We start from the raw sequence: 16,098 nt of genomic DNA on the forward strand, positions 1-16,098 counted from the left end.
ACTATTTTGCCTGATCTTCAGAGTTTTCATAAACTATCTAAATCTACCCCCTCTAGTCTTGTAACTTTCTCTCCAAGAATTTTATATCCTACAAAAATAAGTAACTCCTCTTAAAGTTACTTTCTTCTCTCTAGAAATAACTAGAAATGTGTAAATCAAAACGTTTTCCTAACTTATTTCCCAGTCTGGTAACCTGAAGTATATTTTTTTTAAAATAATACATGAATAAGTAATGTATATAAATGCAAATCTAGCAATTAAATATTTCTACTTGGAATAAACCATTCAAGGAAATTTTCTAAACTTTAATTTTAGAACTTTCATGTTTCTAAATATAGAATTATTAAAATGAATTTTAAATTAATTCTACTTATATAAAAAATTATGTAGGTGATTATAGGTTAACACTTAGGACGAAAAATGTCCAACCTTTCAATAGTTATAACCAAATACAAAAACTAAAACATTTTGAGCTTTTTAGTTAAAAAGCATTGCAAAAGCTCAAGTTTACAACAAAACAATAATGACTTTTGTCCTGTGTTGTTTTGCTTTGTGGTACTGGGGATGGAGCCCAGGACTCTGCATATACTAGGCCTAGGCAGGTGCTCTACCACTAAGCTATACTATTAGCCTCAACAAAGGCTTTTACATGATTCAAAAAAAAAAAAAAAAAAAAAAAATGGGTCCAAATGTTAGTTCTCTGTATTATACTATGGCCTTGGTAAATTACTTCCCTACTCTGTAAACTGGAGCATTGTGAACCAGAAAAAGAGACAGATGTTTAAGAAACACCTTGAACTATGCAAGGTCTCAAATTCAGTCACGATTATTGTTTTTCTACTATCCCTTATTCCATTATTTTCTGATGGCAACTAAGGAAAAAATTCTGGTAATCTCATTTCTCCAGAAATAAAGAAATGTTGCTTCTCCCCTATAAGTGGTCTTCTTAAAAACAGAAAAATTATTTTTAAAACCCTCCAAACGTATCTGAAATGAGATAAACTGAAATGTGTTAAATAAGAAGTCTTAGCTTTTACCTGCAAATTCATTGAAATGATTTCCAATATCATATGCCAGGTAGTTGTATCCAGAATATTCATAATCAATGAACTGTACATCACCTATGTGAGACACAAAAACAAAGATAGTAAGAAATCACATACAAGATCAAAAACCCCTATGCTATTTGTAATTAAATAGCTCCTCATATTTTGTCTCATTGTACGTGCTTGGTTACATGCACTTCTGAGACAATACAGGGTAAGGCTGTGAATTTTATGGCAATGAGCTTTACAAATTCAAATTATGTCTTGATCAACAGCTTCTAATAAACACTAATGTCCACTTTATTAAAGAAAATGAAAATAAAGTCACTTTAAGTTCTAACAAAAGCAAGATATGTTTTTCACCACATGAGGGCATCAGTAATTTAAAAATTCAAGTTTAGTTAGAAATAACTCTCTCTTGAAACTGTTAATAATACACCATTTTAACAAAAACTTAATCCATGATACTCTGACTATACACTGCCAAGTTTATCCTCATAAGAAATCAAATATAAACTCTCACGTACTTAAACTGTGTAAATCTTGTAGTGCAGATTAGTTTAACAATATCACTAATTTAAATACCACACTCCCTTGGAATGCTGCATAACTAGCAGCACATCTTGGCTACATCAGCCTTAAGGTGGTAGTTTTGAAAAGAGCAAAGACAAATTTCCTTTTGATGTTTGTAAATTTGAGAAATTTTTACTTCAGATGAATTAAGATTCCCATTCTCAATTTTGCTACATATATTATATATTCTTTATTAAAATTCTCCAAAGATAACCCTGTTCTCCCTGTAAAAGTGAAATACTGTTACTTAGGAACTTTTAATTTTTGAGTACTTATTTTGGAGGGATTTAATCAACATGATATAAGTTCTATATAGACAACAGAAAGAAAAACAAACAAACAGAAAGACTTAAGAGTTGCTTTAAAAAAAAATTAATGCGAGTCACTGTCTACACCAGGGATCACAAATCCACAGGCTTACAAGGCCATGAGTTAAAAATGGATAAATGAACAAGACTAAAAAATGTTTAACAACTGTGCAGTCCCTATCCTAAAAACATCAAGCTGAGATAAGAAAACATTCTTGGTCTATATACATTGGCATTTTCCAAAAAAAAAAAAAAACAGTTTTTGCATGACAATGTCTTGATATACATTTGTATGCTTAATTTAGGGAAGTATGTTAATCATATTCAAACTTAAGAGAAAAAAAAATTTATGATAAAAATGTGGCAAATTAGGGTTTATATAAAAGCAAAATCTTTTTAAAAATATAACTGTATTTAGGATAATTCTAAACTTGTATAAATAACACAACTGGAAAAGAAACAAGGCCCTAGGTTTGATCTCCTGCAAAAAACAAAACCAGAAAAAGTAATCATGTGTAGAGTAAAATGAAGTGAAAACAATCAAAGTACATTCTAGTTATCAAAGCTGAGTGCATACTGTTTGCAGTTTGCCACAAGTTTGCATTCTCCGATTCCCAGAGCACTATTCCATGCACTCTACTACAGACTGGGCAAACAGAACATGTTTTATAATTTCTTTTCTAGGAATCACAGGAATGAGTGCATGAAGACAACCATCATGATAAAATTCATGCAGCAATGAAACCAAATAGAATGAAGCCATGAAAAAACATCTCATTTGCAAAACTACCAGGAAATTTAAAGAAAAAGATAGTACATTAGTCAATACAATGTGATCTGAATTATTAAAATATGCTTCATGAGGGGAAAAAAAGTTATATTGCATAAGGAGGAAAAAATGAATGCAAATGAACCAAAGCAAAATATTCCAGCTGATATTACAGGTGATAGACAAGTGACTTTTTTCTTTTATTTTCTTACTTTTAAAAATTACTTTTGAAGGAAAATATATTTTTAAGAAGCAGAGTGTAAGTTGGAGACTGAGTACAATCATGCAGGAGATGTGTATCCACAAGCCTTCAAAATGTCAAGATACAGGATTTATCAAGATTCACAACAGTTTTAATAAGCAATTTTTAAACTGCAGCTGTTGATGCTTTAGCTCTTTAAGCAGAAATTCTTGTAGAGCTCATATCAATTGTTACATGCCAATAAAAATCCACAGCCCAGTCCTGAAGCTTAATTTTGCCACATAAATAAAAGCTTCAACTTCAATTTTCAAAATTACATCTAGAATTTGACAAATATAGTTAAAATGGCAGGTAAAAACATACCTGCTTATAAATACAACTTAATTAAAACATAGGTCATTTAGACAAGTTAAAATCCTTTTCAGTATGAAAATTTTAGAAATGACTTTTTGTAGTAGCATTAATTCATTAAAACTAGCCTTTATTTTTAAATGCTATGTTGAGTTTATAAATAATGAAATTTACAAAATAAGAAAATGAAGCTAACAAGATACAGATGAGGCTGTTACCAGGCTCCGTGCATGTGAACAAGTGATGCGATAAACCTCCAGTCAGTGCGTTTAAGAAGCACGGGTGCGCCGCCACATGGCAGCAACAATGGCATACCTAATCTGTAGCAGATGAAGAAAATTTGGCAAACTCACATTTTACAAGACACAAAGCTTAAAAGGAAAGAAATTAAAAAAAAATCTGCATTAACTATTCTTTTTCAAATTATTACAAACAAAGTGGAACTCAACCTTAAATTTAAGATTCTGCAATAAGGTAAAATTGGAGATCTATACTGTCTTAATTAGGGTGCCAGAAAAATCAAATTACAGAATTAGAAAATGCTTTCCTGTCAACAGAAAACATACTTTTTCTTCTCCTATAATTTTAGATTTCTACTTCTAAACTTTCTCATTATATAGCGGAATGCTCATTTCACCTAGCTAGCTGATTTTTAATAGAGGTTTCCAGGGTAAAAGACAGTGAGAATACACCCTAAAGTGTTACACAGAATTTTATGTGTATGTGAATTTTCAAAGGAGAGCGTTCTCAGTTTTCTAATTTAAGGGCTAACACTGACTTTCATCTTAATGTTAGCACAATGAAAAACACATAATAGGCAAAGCATAAAGATAAAACTGCAACTTGATATTTCAAAAGCTGTATTTTTCTTTTTAACGGTTTCTTTTATATCTGTTTTTTTAATCCAGAGTTTAAAATGTTGAAAACCCAATATACATACTAAAAATAGTTCCCCAAGTTTATAATAAAAAAAATAAAAATTACTATCTAACACTACACAATTACCAGGTCATGTTTGTTTGGACACCTTTATCTTGTTGTTAAGGATGAAAGAATAAAAACGGAATAGTATAAGAGTCAGTACAAGATCTTGAAGATCTTTTTCAATTCATTCTATTTGTTCTGCTATGTCAGACGTGTGGAAAGAGATGGATGACACTACTGTCCTCTCTCTTACACAGAAAAAGACAAGGAGTACTGTGTCTGGGAAGCTGTGCGTTCACACTTCACACTGGTGTGCAGCAGTGCTCTGTTCACCTTCACCTCCACTGGGTCTCACGTAAGTACCCTCTTAGTGACCTAACTCCTCTATCATGACACACTGCCTTCTGAAGGGACGACAAAGTCCTTTCATTTTGCATCGTGCAATCCACAAAGTATTAAAATGCTAGTGGATAAATGAGGCTTTGCAGAGAATGCTCAGACACAGTAAGAATACGTCTTTAAGGTGGAAACACAAATTCACCATAAAATACAGAAGAAAAAAGTGCAGTATTTCTAACATTCTTATTCATGTATGTAACTGAAAACAGTAGGCTTGAATGCATGAATTTAAAAACCAAAAAACCTTAAACTACTAACTATTTTAGGTCATTCTTCCTTAATAGGTCACATTTTTAAATCATTTATATTGCTTATGGCCTGATTTAGGGATGTTTTATTTTCTGCTTACTAGTGACCCAGTATACAAATTAATCCAGTATTAAGATTATCCCTCATAAGAATATGGGAAACTTTCTGGAATAATGAGACTGTTCAGGAAAGTACAATCATCTACTAGAAATACCTATACCTTTATAAGTGTTTCAGTTAAAGCAGTGGTATGCTTAAGCTTTTTTGGTTGTTGTTTTGTAACAAGCAAGGTTTCATTGTGTTGCCCAGACTGGCCTTGAAATCGTGGGCCCAAGCTATCCTTCTGCCTCAGTTTCTCAAGTAGCTGGAACTACAGGTGTGCCTCATCACAAGTGTGTGCTTAAGATATATACATTACACTACAATGAAACACTGAACTCTAGCTGATGTCATGCATGCGGACATGAAGTTCACTGATATCTGCAACTCACTTTGAAAAATGTCTTTTTTAAATAATAAGATGGTACCTGCACTCATGCTATAATCCTAGCTACTTAGGTGGCTGAGATCAGGAGGATCATGATTCAAGGCCAGCTCTGGCAAATAGTTTGTGAGACCCCCATCTACAAAATAATCAGAGCATAATGGACTGGAGGTGTGGCTCAAGCACTAGAGCATCTGCTTTGCAATTGCGAAGTCCTGAGTTCAAAACCCAATCCCACAAAAAAAAAAAACCAGTAAGATGAACTGATGGATGAACAGATGGAATGTAATAAAGAACAAACTTGTCAACAATTCTAGAATCTAGCAGGTACTTTGGCTGATCACTACAAATCTTAACTTTTCTTGTGTTTGAAAATTTCATAATAAAATGTTTGGGAAAAGAAAAATGTTATCAGTTACGTATATTCATTTATTAACAATACATATTTGTATTTGCAGGCATTTGTATCAAGTACTGTATATGTGGCTTTTATTCTACTGAGTATGGTGAGGATTCTAGCAGGTACAGCAATATATGTCTATGAATAATTTCTGTTCTACAAACATTTATATGACTATGTAGATTTTTCTAGTTGCTCCATCAATAATATACTTGTATTTGTCTATATATATACAATTATTTCTCAAACAAGGATAGTTTTACTGAGGAGGCCACACAGGTCTCAGCCTAGCATGAACGACCTATGAGATATTCGCAAACCTTCTAGCAGGAATGATCAGTGTTTATTTAAGTTTAATTTCAGTGGATGGAAAAAATTCTCCTAAGTTATTAAAACAGCAATGCTTTGCATAGTAAAAAGAGTGGATAAGATTTAAAGCCAATCAAGTGACTAAGAATGATGACTCACCCATTCTCTATTTATAGTGTATAAAACTCTAAAGAAAACCGTTTTAGTGTATAAGTCTTAAAAAAAAAAAAAAAAAAGCTTTTCTTTTCGTCCACTCATTTGTATGCCCTGAAAGGTATACATCAGCTTCTCATACTTTGCTGATAGAGAAAATAGACACTGACTGATGCTGCTAAAATGAGAAGTTATATATTAGATCTTTACATAAGCTTTTATGAAAATATGGGTGGGGAAAAAATGAAATAACCATGAAAAGTCATCAGGACAATAAACACTGTGACAAGAGCATCAGGACATGACACAGCAATCTCAAAAGCTTTAGCAATTAACTTCTGACATGTCCATAGTTAAATGATTAGTTGCAATTAAAATATTAGACTGGAAGTCAATAAACAATATTGCAATTTGTTCACTATGAACAATCAATTTAAAACATAACTCTTAAAGTCTTATCTTACAGTTCTGAAGCAAGAACCACTACTTTTGGTTTTCTTATTTGTTTCAAATTCTGTCTCATTTATTAAGTATTCTTTTCCTGCCCTTTTGGGATGTCATTTCACTGAAAGCAAGGACTAGACCACAATTTACCAACCACTTACTTACTGGCACTAACTTTTCAACAACCTTGATAACTATCACCAACTTCAGAAAGGAAGTTCAATCCTGTCCCATATCCTTCAGACCTGTCAACTGTCCTGGTGAGAACAAGGAGAAGCAGTGTTTTTTTTTCCCCTATGCTGACTAACTGTTCCTATTAACATTTGCATGTGAACACACCAACAAAATGCAGGTGCTCAGTCGTGTGTGTGCTGTGTGTGGATATGTATTTAAGTACTGATACATACATTCACTTTTTAAATTTTAAATTAATCACTCAACTTACAGTTAAGATAGAAACTAAAAGTTACATTTAAAGAACTTTTATGTGATATGTATGGAATCTCATATACATCATAATTCTACTAGTTATGGTAACCATCTTCCACTTTTTAATAATCAGATACATTTTGTAAAATACATGCTATAAATATGATACAGGGATTAAAAACTATGTATATTCAGGTCAAATCCACCTCATGACCGGTTTGTAGAAGTAAAATTTTATTGGAATACAGTCACATCATTTACTTATGCAGTGTCAATGGCTCTGTTCAGGCTAACACAGAGAATAGCATGCCCACAAAACATTAAAGCTGTACTACTTACAGCTCCTTACAAAAAAAAAAAAAAAAAAAATTGCCAGTCCCCATTTTAGTATAATACTACAACTGAGACCTAGGTACTTTGTCTGTGCTATATATTTTATATGTATGATCTAAAATCTTGTCCGCAACCATCTGAACTAAATATTATCTCTAATTTACAAAAGAAACAAAGTCAAGCTCTAGACTATCAAAGTGCCTTGGATCTATTGAACATGCAGATTTCTAAGCCTATCATGGAAGCTCTTGATCAGATGGTCTTGGGAATCTGTTAAACCCATAGACTTCTAGGTCTATCTATAGAAGTTCTTGATTAGTTGGTCTGAGATAGTGCTCAGAAACCTGCATTTTGCCAAGCACCAAGGTGCTTGGCCAAACATCAGTTATAAAGAGAGAAGATGATTGTTCTAACACCACTTACTTCTGTAAATGACTGAAGTGTGCTTGGTTCCAAAATCTATACTCTAAATTCTCTTGGTTTAACTAAGCTTTAATCTGTTTTTAAGAGTCAGAGATATTCTAGTTAAAATATACAAAATCTAAATTATGTTTTTAAAATATATGCAGAGACTTCAAGATGATCCTGAATAAATTTCTGAAGTTTCACTTCTGAGAAATTAAGTGTGAAACATACTATAGAAAAATACTGAGCTGTCACTGGCTTTCATCCATTATTTTCATCTGTATGAATCTCCTAGGGTGGGGACAAAACAGTGAGGTCTTGAGCTTAACATAACACGAACTACTTAAGAAGATACAACAAACCAAACATGTTCGTGAATTTAATGAATAGCCTGATCAATTATTCCATGTGCCAATTATCTCCATCTCAAAAGACTCAACTTCACTTTTATATGCTATAACAAGTTAACTAGTTGCAGTTCATATCTGTAATTTTAATTATCCTTTTGAACCCATACAATCCAACTATTCCAAATGTGAAAATTTTTGTTCATTAAATTTACTAAACTTACAAAGCATGAAGCATGTTATCTTCTACTTATAATCACAGACTCAAACAAGTCATAGGGTTTCATTACCTATGAGCTCCTAACTTGAAACTTAATATCATAGAGTAGAATAAGCTTCTAAACAAACGTTTTTGAGGTTTAGATTTTATCTCAACATTCTAACTATATTTTCCCACTGATCATGTATCAACTAACCACTAATCATAGGAATTGGTTATTTTCCAAAGGAGTGTTCAAAGGTCCTAACAGGCCTGCCTAATAAACATGACAAAAGTACTGACTCTTGACAGGGGAAACACAACTATTACATAACTAGCACTCAAATACAACCATGAAGACAAGCAGAAAAAAATGGTACAAAACGGACTTCTATAGAAAGATGGTGGATTCTAAAAAGATGTATCAAAACAGTTACATTTGTGAAGCTATACATTTTATTCTTCTGGGTAGGCAAGAAAAATCAAGTCACAAAAGTGTAATTCAGGTAACTCCTGGGGGGATAAACGAAACACACAAAAACAAAAACAAAAAAAAAAGACCCTTGATCCCTGAAAAATACAGGAACTTTTCACATAACTGGTCAATAGTTTAAGCAACTATTTAAATAAAAACAAAATACCTATGACAAAGTAATCTGATTTTTTTGGTCCCTTATTTTTTTTTTAGTTTTATAAACAAGTTTGTTATATGAAATGATATGCAAAAGAAATTTATAAAAATAAAAAGATGGAAGGCTAAAATTATATTCCAAAGGAAATAACATTCTCTTTGACTGACTTGCAGTTAAAAATAAAGCTGAGTGTCCACTTCAAATGTAAGATGAAGACCCTCACTTGAAATTCCATTCTATAAAATGTGTAATTAGGTCTTGTACTGAATTTAAAAGCTAATGCATTGCTTTACTGCATACTAAGGCTCTTGTCTCACCGATGGCATTGAGATTTGGTTACCACCATATAATTGACTGCATGCATTCTGTGAAAATTATAAATAGACAGTAATTTATTAAAGGACACTGTCAAGTACTTAATGCTTTAGGGTATACCTGAAGGTTAAAATAATCTCTAATCCACATTAAAATATCAAATATAAAAAATACTTAAATATTTTTAAAAATATATGCTTAAGTCTACCATCCTTGACAGTGTTCCTTTAGTTGGTTTCCAAGTTAAAGTTAGCTATAAATATTAACAACTTTCATATTAGAACAGTCCCAACTTATAATAAGAAGGGCCTTAATACAATTATGACTATGTTAAAGAGAATTCTTTAGCTTTTCTGTATCTACAACAGCACACTGTTAATTTAAAATATGGTCTTCCAACTTTAATGACCACCTTCAAAAACCAGTTTTCTATGAAAAGCAACAGTTTCATAGTTTCAAACATAGTTTTAAAATAACACTAATCCCTCAACTAAATTTATATTTTTAAATTTTAATGTAGTATTTATGGTTTAGCAACCAAAGCTCAAACCACTTATCCCAATGGTAGAATACAACCAAGTGTTTCTTAACTATGAAAACAGAATTTAAATGCACCAAGATATGAACATTCACAGAAAAAATAGTACATCAAAAGTCTCAATTTCTACCTCAAAATATTTTAACACTATTTACTAAAGTCCTTGATTATTACTTTGGTAGATAAAATTTGAACAACAACAAATAATATTTCCTCCATCTCTGGCTCTCTCCCTAGCATCAAAATATCTACCAAACAAGTAATGGAAAACTGGAGACACATGTTTCTATGCTGTTATTGTTCCCAATACTGTGAGAAAATTTATGTAAGCACAGAAATAAAGCAGTGCAATGTCAATTTATTTTCCATAACCCCCATTACAAGAAGGTACACTTTCAAATCATGAAACACCAAGTATGTTTTAGAGTTATAAACAAAATCATTTCATCATTTTACACTTAAAAACCCAACACAAACTGTTTCTAACAAACCATTATTTTAAAGCATACTTTACATAAATATATAGAATACACTCCTAATTTATCGGTTAACATGACTTTATAACCTAAAAAGAAAATCTTTTTAACAGTTTTGTGCATGTTTTCAATTGTTGCATTTGAAGTCAATTTCTATTTATTGATACAAAGGCCAAAGGGTCATTAAGAATATAGAAGAAATCAACTTTACTTACTGCTAAGGTCAAACACCTACCTTGTTTCTCATTGTAGATGATATTCTTACACAATAGGTCATTATGGCAAAGCACGACAGGTGAACCCAGGTTGGAAAGAATCTCCTTCATCCAAGTCATCTCTTCTTGAAGGATCTGAGAGCTTGGGATATCACTTAGGAACCTTTCAATTTTAAAAGAAGTTATACCTTGTTTATCTTAATGACATTTCTTCAAGTCTGATTTAAGGATTAAAATACATTTTAAATAAATTCTTTCCATTTAAATGCACTACTCCTGAATTTAACAATGGGGCAATATATCCCAAAAATTGAAATAAAGAATGTTTTTATAATGAATAAAGTAAAACTAAGCAACAGTTTAAATGCAGGGTAAAAAAGTAAAAAACTCCAACACTAAAAAAAGGGGCAGGTAATATATATACACATATATACTGTCTGTGTGTATATATATATACACATATATATATATATATATATATACACACAGACAATAGTTAACATTTATTAAATACAATTCTAAAGGCTTTGATCTCATTTTATATAGATAAGAAAACTAAGGCACAAAGAATTTAATAAAAGGAGCTTTAAGTACACTATTTAAAGTTAAAAAGGCTATTAAAAAACCAAAAATATCTATTTCAAGCTTGGAAGGGTAAGTACACTCCCCGCCCTATCTGGGAGGACAGGCATCACCCAGTTTCCTCGCCTCCCTGTCCCTTTGAGATGGGATCTCCCAAACTTTTTTGGCCTGGAACCCTGCTTCTTCTGATCACACTTCTCAAATAGCTAGGATTACAGGTTTATAAGCCACTACCACCCAGTATAACCTGATGTTTTTCACACTCTGTCTCTGCTTTAAACAAAAAGAAATTTTAAAAAATGTATCTATGGCCAAGTCATATATCCAACAATGTATCTAGTCATATTACAATTATTTCTAAATAAATGTTCTCTATTAGTTTCTTGCTTCCTCCCCCTCTTATTGCAGGGGGTGTTCCTGGGAGAAGGAGAATAGAGGAACAGAGAAGCTTTTTACTTCTAGTGCCATCTGAAAGCCAAAGAATCAATGGCTTTTTTTTTTTAAACTTCAATACAAAGAGAATCAAAACCTAGATTTTATTATGTCACCTGAGTCACTATTATAGAACAAAGCAATGCAAAAAAATTTCAAATGTGAAAGTAAGTTTACCTTTTATTAAGGTCTTCATCTGCAAATCCTGTAGGAATGAGAGAGAAATATTTTCCCATCTTTAGCCATAGATTAGATTTGGGGATCCAGCCGTTGTGTGCGTGGATAGCGTGGATTTTAGCAAGCTGACGGGCTATTAGCCTGTTTAAAACAAACAGCATAAAAAAAGAAAAAAATTAGCATCATAAGGTTCATGCATATAGTCAAAGATTCTTCACTTGATCCAACTTTTTGTCATGCTTCTCTTCTCCACTGTCTCCCAGGCAATTCTGTGCATTTCCTTATAAAATCCAGTTTTAGACCTTGCTAAGTCAGTTTAGCAGAAACACTTCACCCTCAATATCTGATGAGGTTTCTTATACTCTACCATCCCCTGATACCTGGTGGCCTGTCTTCAGAAAGAATCGTGTTTGCTTGGTTTAGCCAGAATCACCGTTACTCCTCATGTTACCTCTTAGGAACTGTTGATCTATCAACCTCCCATCCTGCTCCTGGGGTAAAAATCCCCATTTGCCCACCTGGTATTTAGAGTTGAGCCCAGTCTCTTTTCCCCCACTGCCATGGTTCCTATACATATCATGGTGGTCCTAAAAAGTCGGCCTTACCTTGCTTTCACAATTATTACTTAATTTTTCAAGTTATAGTGCCTCAGAAACTCAGATTTATAACTGAACCCATCTGCCAGGACCCTACTTGTGTATCTTTGATGCATTCACCTTCACTTCTGACCAAATGACAGATGACCCTTTGGTGAGTCAGACTCCTGAACCAATGCTCTGGACAAACATCCGCTGAAGCTGGTGAGGACAGGTACTGATTCTGAAGGTTCTGAGTGAATGCCCTGAATGTCTGTTAGATGCCAGGCTTCTCCTGAGAGGTTATCTCTTGAGCTAGAAGTCTCTTTTCCTTCATCTCTTTTCCAACCTGGGGATTATTCCCTGAACCCCCTAGGCTACATGTTCTTTCTGGCTCTCTGTTCTCTCATGGAACTTCTCAGTCATCTGATACCTTTTGAGCCCTTGCTGACTATATGCTTCAACAAGTCTGCCTGCCTTCCTTCTCACTGGCACAGTATTACTGACAAACTTCAAAACAAAATCACTGACTCTATAGTCTCAACAGAAATTCTGATTTAATAGGTTTGGGGTACAGCCAGGGCATATGGATATTTAAAAGCTTCCCATAATATACAAAACCATTTGAAAACTACTCAACTAAGGTACTATACTGACTCAGCATTAGAGTAACCCTTCACCAGTCTGTGATTCAGTAAAACAGATGAACTAAATATTTATAGCATCGTGAACATTCTTATTCTAATCTACCTATCTTCTAGTAACAATAGTCACGAATCTTTTGGTTGTGTTTATGTGGCTCCTACAAAACTGATCTCAATCCTATCTATACTCCTGTTAGGAATAAACACTAGACCCAGACTTGCCCAGAGCACTCCGCTTCTCAGTTCACCTTGACTAGTTCAGGGCATATAACTCAAGCTCTGCCAAAAAGACTTACCTAATCCTACACACATTGTTGTTATTAACTCTGATTGAAGCTATTAGAAAAAGAGAGTCACTTTACCCGTGGAGTGACTAAACTGGCTAGATAAGCTGCAGATAATCAGAGTGGCCACTCTTCAGGCAAGTTTGTCAGAAAATAAAGCTAACACAGAAGAAAACAATATTCCTAATGACACTGTTAAAGCCCCTGGACCCAGCCGTTACTTCTCCTTGAATTCAGCATTCTGTCATATATACCAATAAACTGCTTCTCCTTTAAGTCCTTGAAAGGACTTAAATTGGTAATACTACTGGCTTCATCCTCAATCTAAGACATTACTCTTTTTATGAACATGTACTTTGAGTAACACCTCTCAAACAACTATTTATGTATATATACATTAAACAAGTACTGCCTGACCCTCCCCAAGACCACATATTCATGTCTACAAAAACACAGAAATTTATTTTGATGCTAGTTTCTCATATATATGTAGCTACGCCCACATCAGCTAACTTTATAGAAAGTCAGATGGTGATAAAGTCAAACAAACAAAAGGCAGCACAACTACACACACACACACACACACACACACACACACACACACACACACACACGTTTTAAGCTAGTAACAATTAGTTTTAAAACTTGAAGGAGAGGGAAATAGGAGGCCTGAAGAAAAGCACAATCTGTGTTACGTAAAAATCAAGGAACAATCTTGATGCCAACAAAATATCCCAGAAATGTTTACTGAACAAATGAGAAAGGGGATTCAGAAGGGTCACAGATGAGAAGATATTAATGTATAACAAATTTTACTTGCTCAGATTTTTTAATGAGCAATTCTGTCATTTTTTAATAGTTTAACCCAGAGTATGTAGAAGCGCCTCATTTCTAAAATATCTTAGAAGGAGGCCCATTATTTAGCTAATCCAATCTTATGGCAAATACTTCACAAACAGTATGGCCACAACTCAAAAGGGTACTTCCAGGTTAATGGAATCTGGGCATTGAATGAATAGCTGCTAAAAGAGAAAATATCAACTCATTTTCAGTGCCTTGCTAAAGCTGTCCAACTGGGGCTGAGACAGGAACTGAACGGATAACCCCATGCAAAAGCCATGCCCTTTCCACTATAAAATATCTCCAAAATACTGCACAAACCTAGCTGAGGTTTCATTCTGATTCTGCCATTGTGTTTGCAGTCTGAACTTCAGCAAGTCATTTGTTTTCTCTGGTTTTCGGATTTCTTACAAGGACAATGAACTAACTGTCATAGAACAAAGTTTTGAAGCTCTCCTTCAGAGCTATTAACATGTGTCCTGAATACCAGGGGAAAAAACTTAACATCTACATAGAACTTAATCTATTTGAGCTTTAATGTTCAATAATGACAATGTAAATGTAAACCATACATTATGACTAATATACAAAGATCCTGGAGACTAACTTCACTTTCCACATCAATTTCCTAGAAGTTCCAGTAGAAGGATTAAGAGAACATACACTATGGAATGACAGAGGCAAAATTTTCTAAGTGAGTGATTTTTATCAAAAACAATTCCTCCTCTGAACAAATTCCTAAAATTATTGAAGGAATTCTGGGTTTGCTTTTATGTAAAATCTTAAAGACATTTTCTGCATAAGGTACAGTATGCCTACTCTAATGGAAACTAGACTATTTATTATCAGTCATCATACTATACCACAGCTAATATTTGCAGAAGTATCAAAACTTAAGATCTAACATCCAATACCTTTTTTAATTATGAATTTGCCTTCTCTATAAGTGCATTACTAAAATTAGATTATATAAATGGTAAATATTAAAAAGCATATTGACATAAGTAAAAATATATTCATGGTGATATTCAAAAATCTATACAGCATTTTCCTATATAATTCAAAAGAGCAGCCATAATAGGAGCAATAGAGATTGCTTTATCTAGATGACTGGTAAGTGTTACAGCTGAGATTTCCTTCCAGGGGCCTACATCTACTCTTCTGTTTAGTATGCTAGGAGGTGCTTACCAGTCACCTGAGAATTGGAAGCAATTATCTTGGCGACCAATGCAGAGTATACGGACAAGTCTGCTGTAAGACAGAGATTCTTCCACTATATTATATTTGTTTTATCAGGTGGACTACAATCTGTTTTGAATTTTTAAAAATCTCATGTAATAAGAATCTCCTTGCATCTGTATATGAAAACACGTTTTCTGATACAAAAGAAAAAAAAAGATCATCTGTTTGAAATATACCATTATCTGTTGTTGTTGTTTTAATAAGAAAACCACATCTATTTAAGTCTCTTCTCAAAGTCTACAATTCAAGCCAATTTCTTTTGCTCTTTTATACAACAAAATTAGCAAAGAAAATGCCTTAGTCCTTTTTGGCTGCTAAACAAAAATAAGATAAACTGGACAGCTTGTAAATGACAGAAGTTTCTTTCTTATGAATCTAGAGGTTGGAAAGTCTGAGATCAAGGCACTAGCAGGTCACATGTCTGGTAAGTGCTATTCCTCAGAGATAGCAACTTACTGCTGCACCATTATATGGTGGAAGACATGAACAAGCTTCCTTAGGCCTCTTTTTATAAAGGACTAATGCCATTCATGAGGGCTTCTCCCCATGACTAGACCCCCAAAAAGCCCGTCTACCTTGTAAATAAGGTTTCAAAACACTTCTGAGAGGACATAAAACATTGAGACCAGAAAGGAGCAGTATTTATTTGCAATAAATCTGTTTATGAAAATAACAATGTAGGGGCTGGGTATGTAGCTCGGTGGTACATTTGTCTAGCATGCAAAAGGTCCTGGGTTTAATTCTCAGTACCATTAAAACAAAATATATATATTTTTACATATAAGCATGTATATAAATATGTGCATATATATATATTCAATT

General features: G+C 33.3%; 1 protein-coding gene across 1 annotated transcript in view; it reads right to left on the reverse strand.

Annotated features, from left to right (window-relative positions):
- Positions 1 to 16,098, reverse strand: part of Etnk1 (ethanolamine kinase 1) — a 49,647-nt gene that overhangs the window by 14,936 nt on the left and 18,613 nt on the right. The window contains exons 3-5 of the mRNA XM_020183780.2: positions 11,692 to 11,832; positions 10,521 to 10,663; positions 1,038 to 1,121 (exon numbers count right to left, since the gene is read on the reverse strand). Of these exons, the coding sequence (XP_020039369.2) occupies positions 1,038 to 1,121; positions 10,521 to 10,663; positions 11,692 to 11,832 (368 nt within the window). The remainder of the gene's footprint in view (positions 1 to 1,037; positions 1,122 to 10,520; positions 10,664 to 11,691; positions 11,833 to 16,098) is intronic.

This window comes from Castor canadensis, chromosome 6 (genome assembly GCF_047511655.1).
Source record: "Castor canadensis chromosome 6, mCasCan1.hap1v2, whole genome shotgun sequence".
NCBI classification, from domain to species: domain Eukaryota; kingdom Metazoa; phylum Chordata; class Mammalia; order Rodentia; family Castoridae; genus Castor; species Castor canadensis.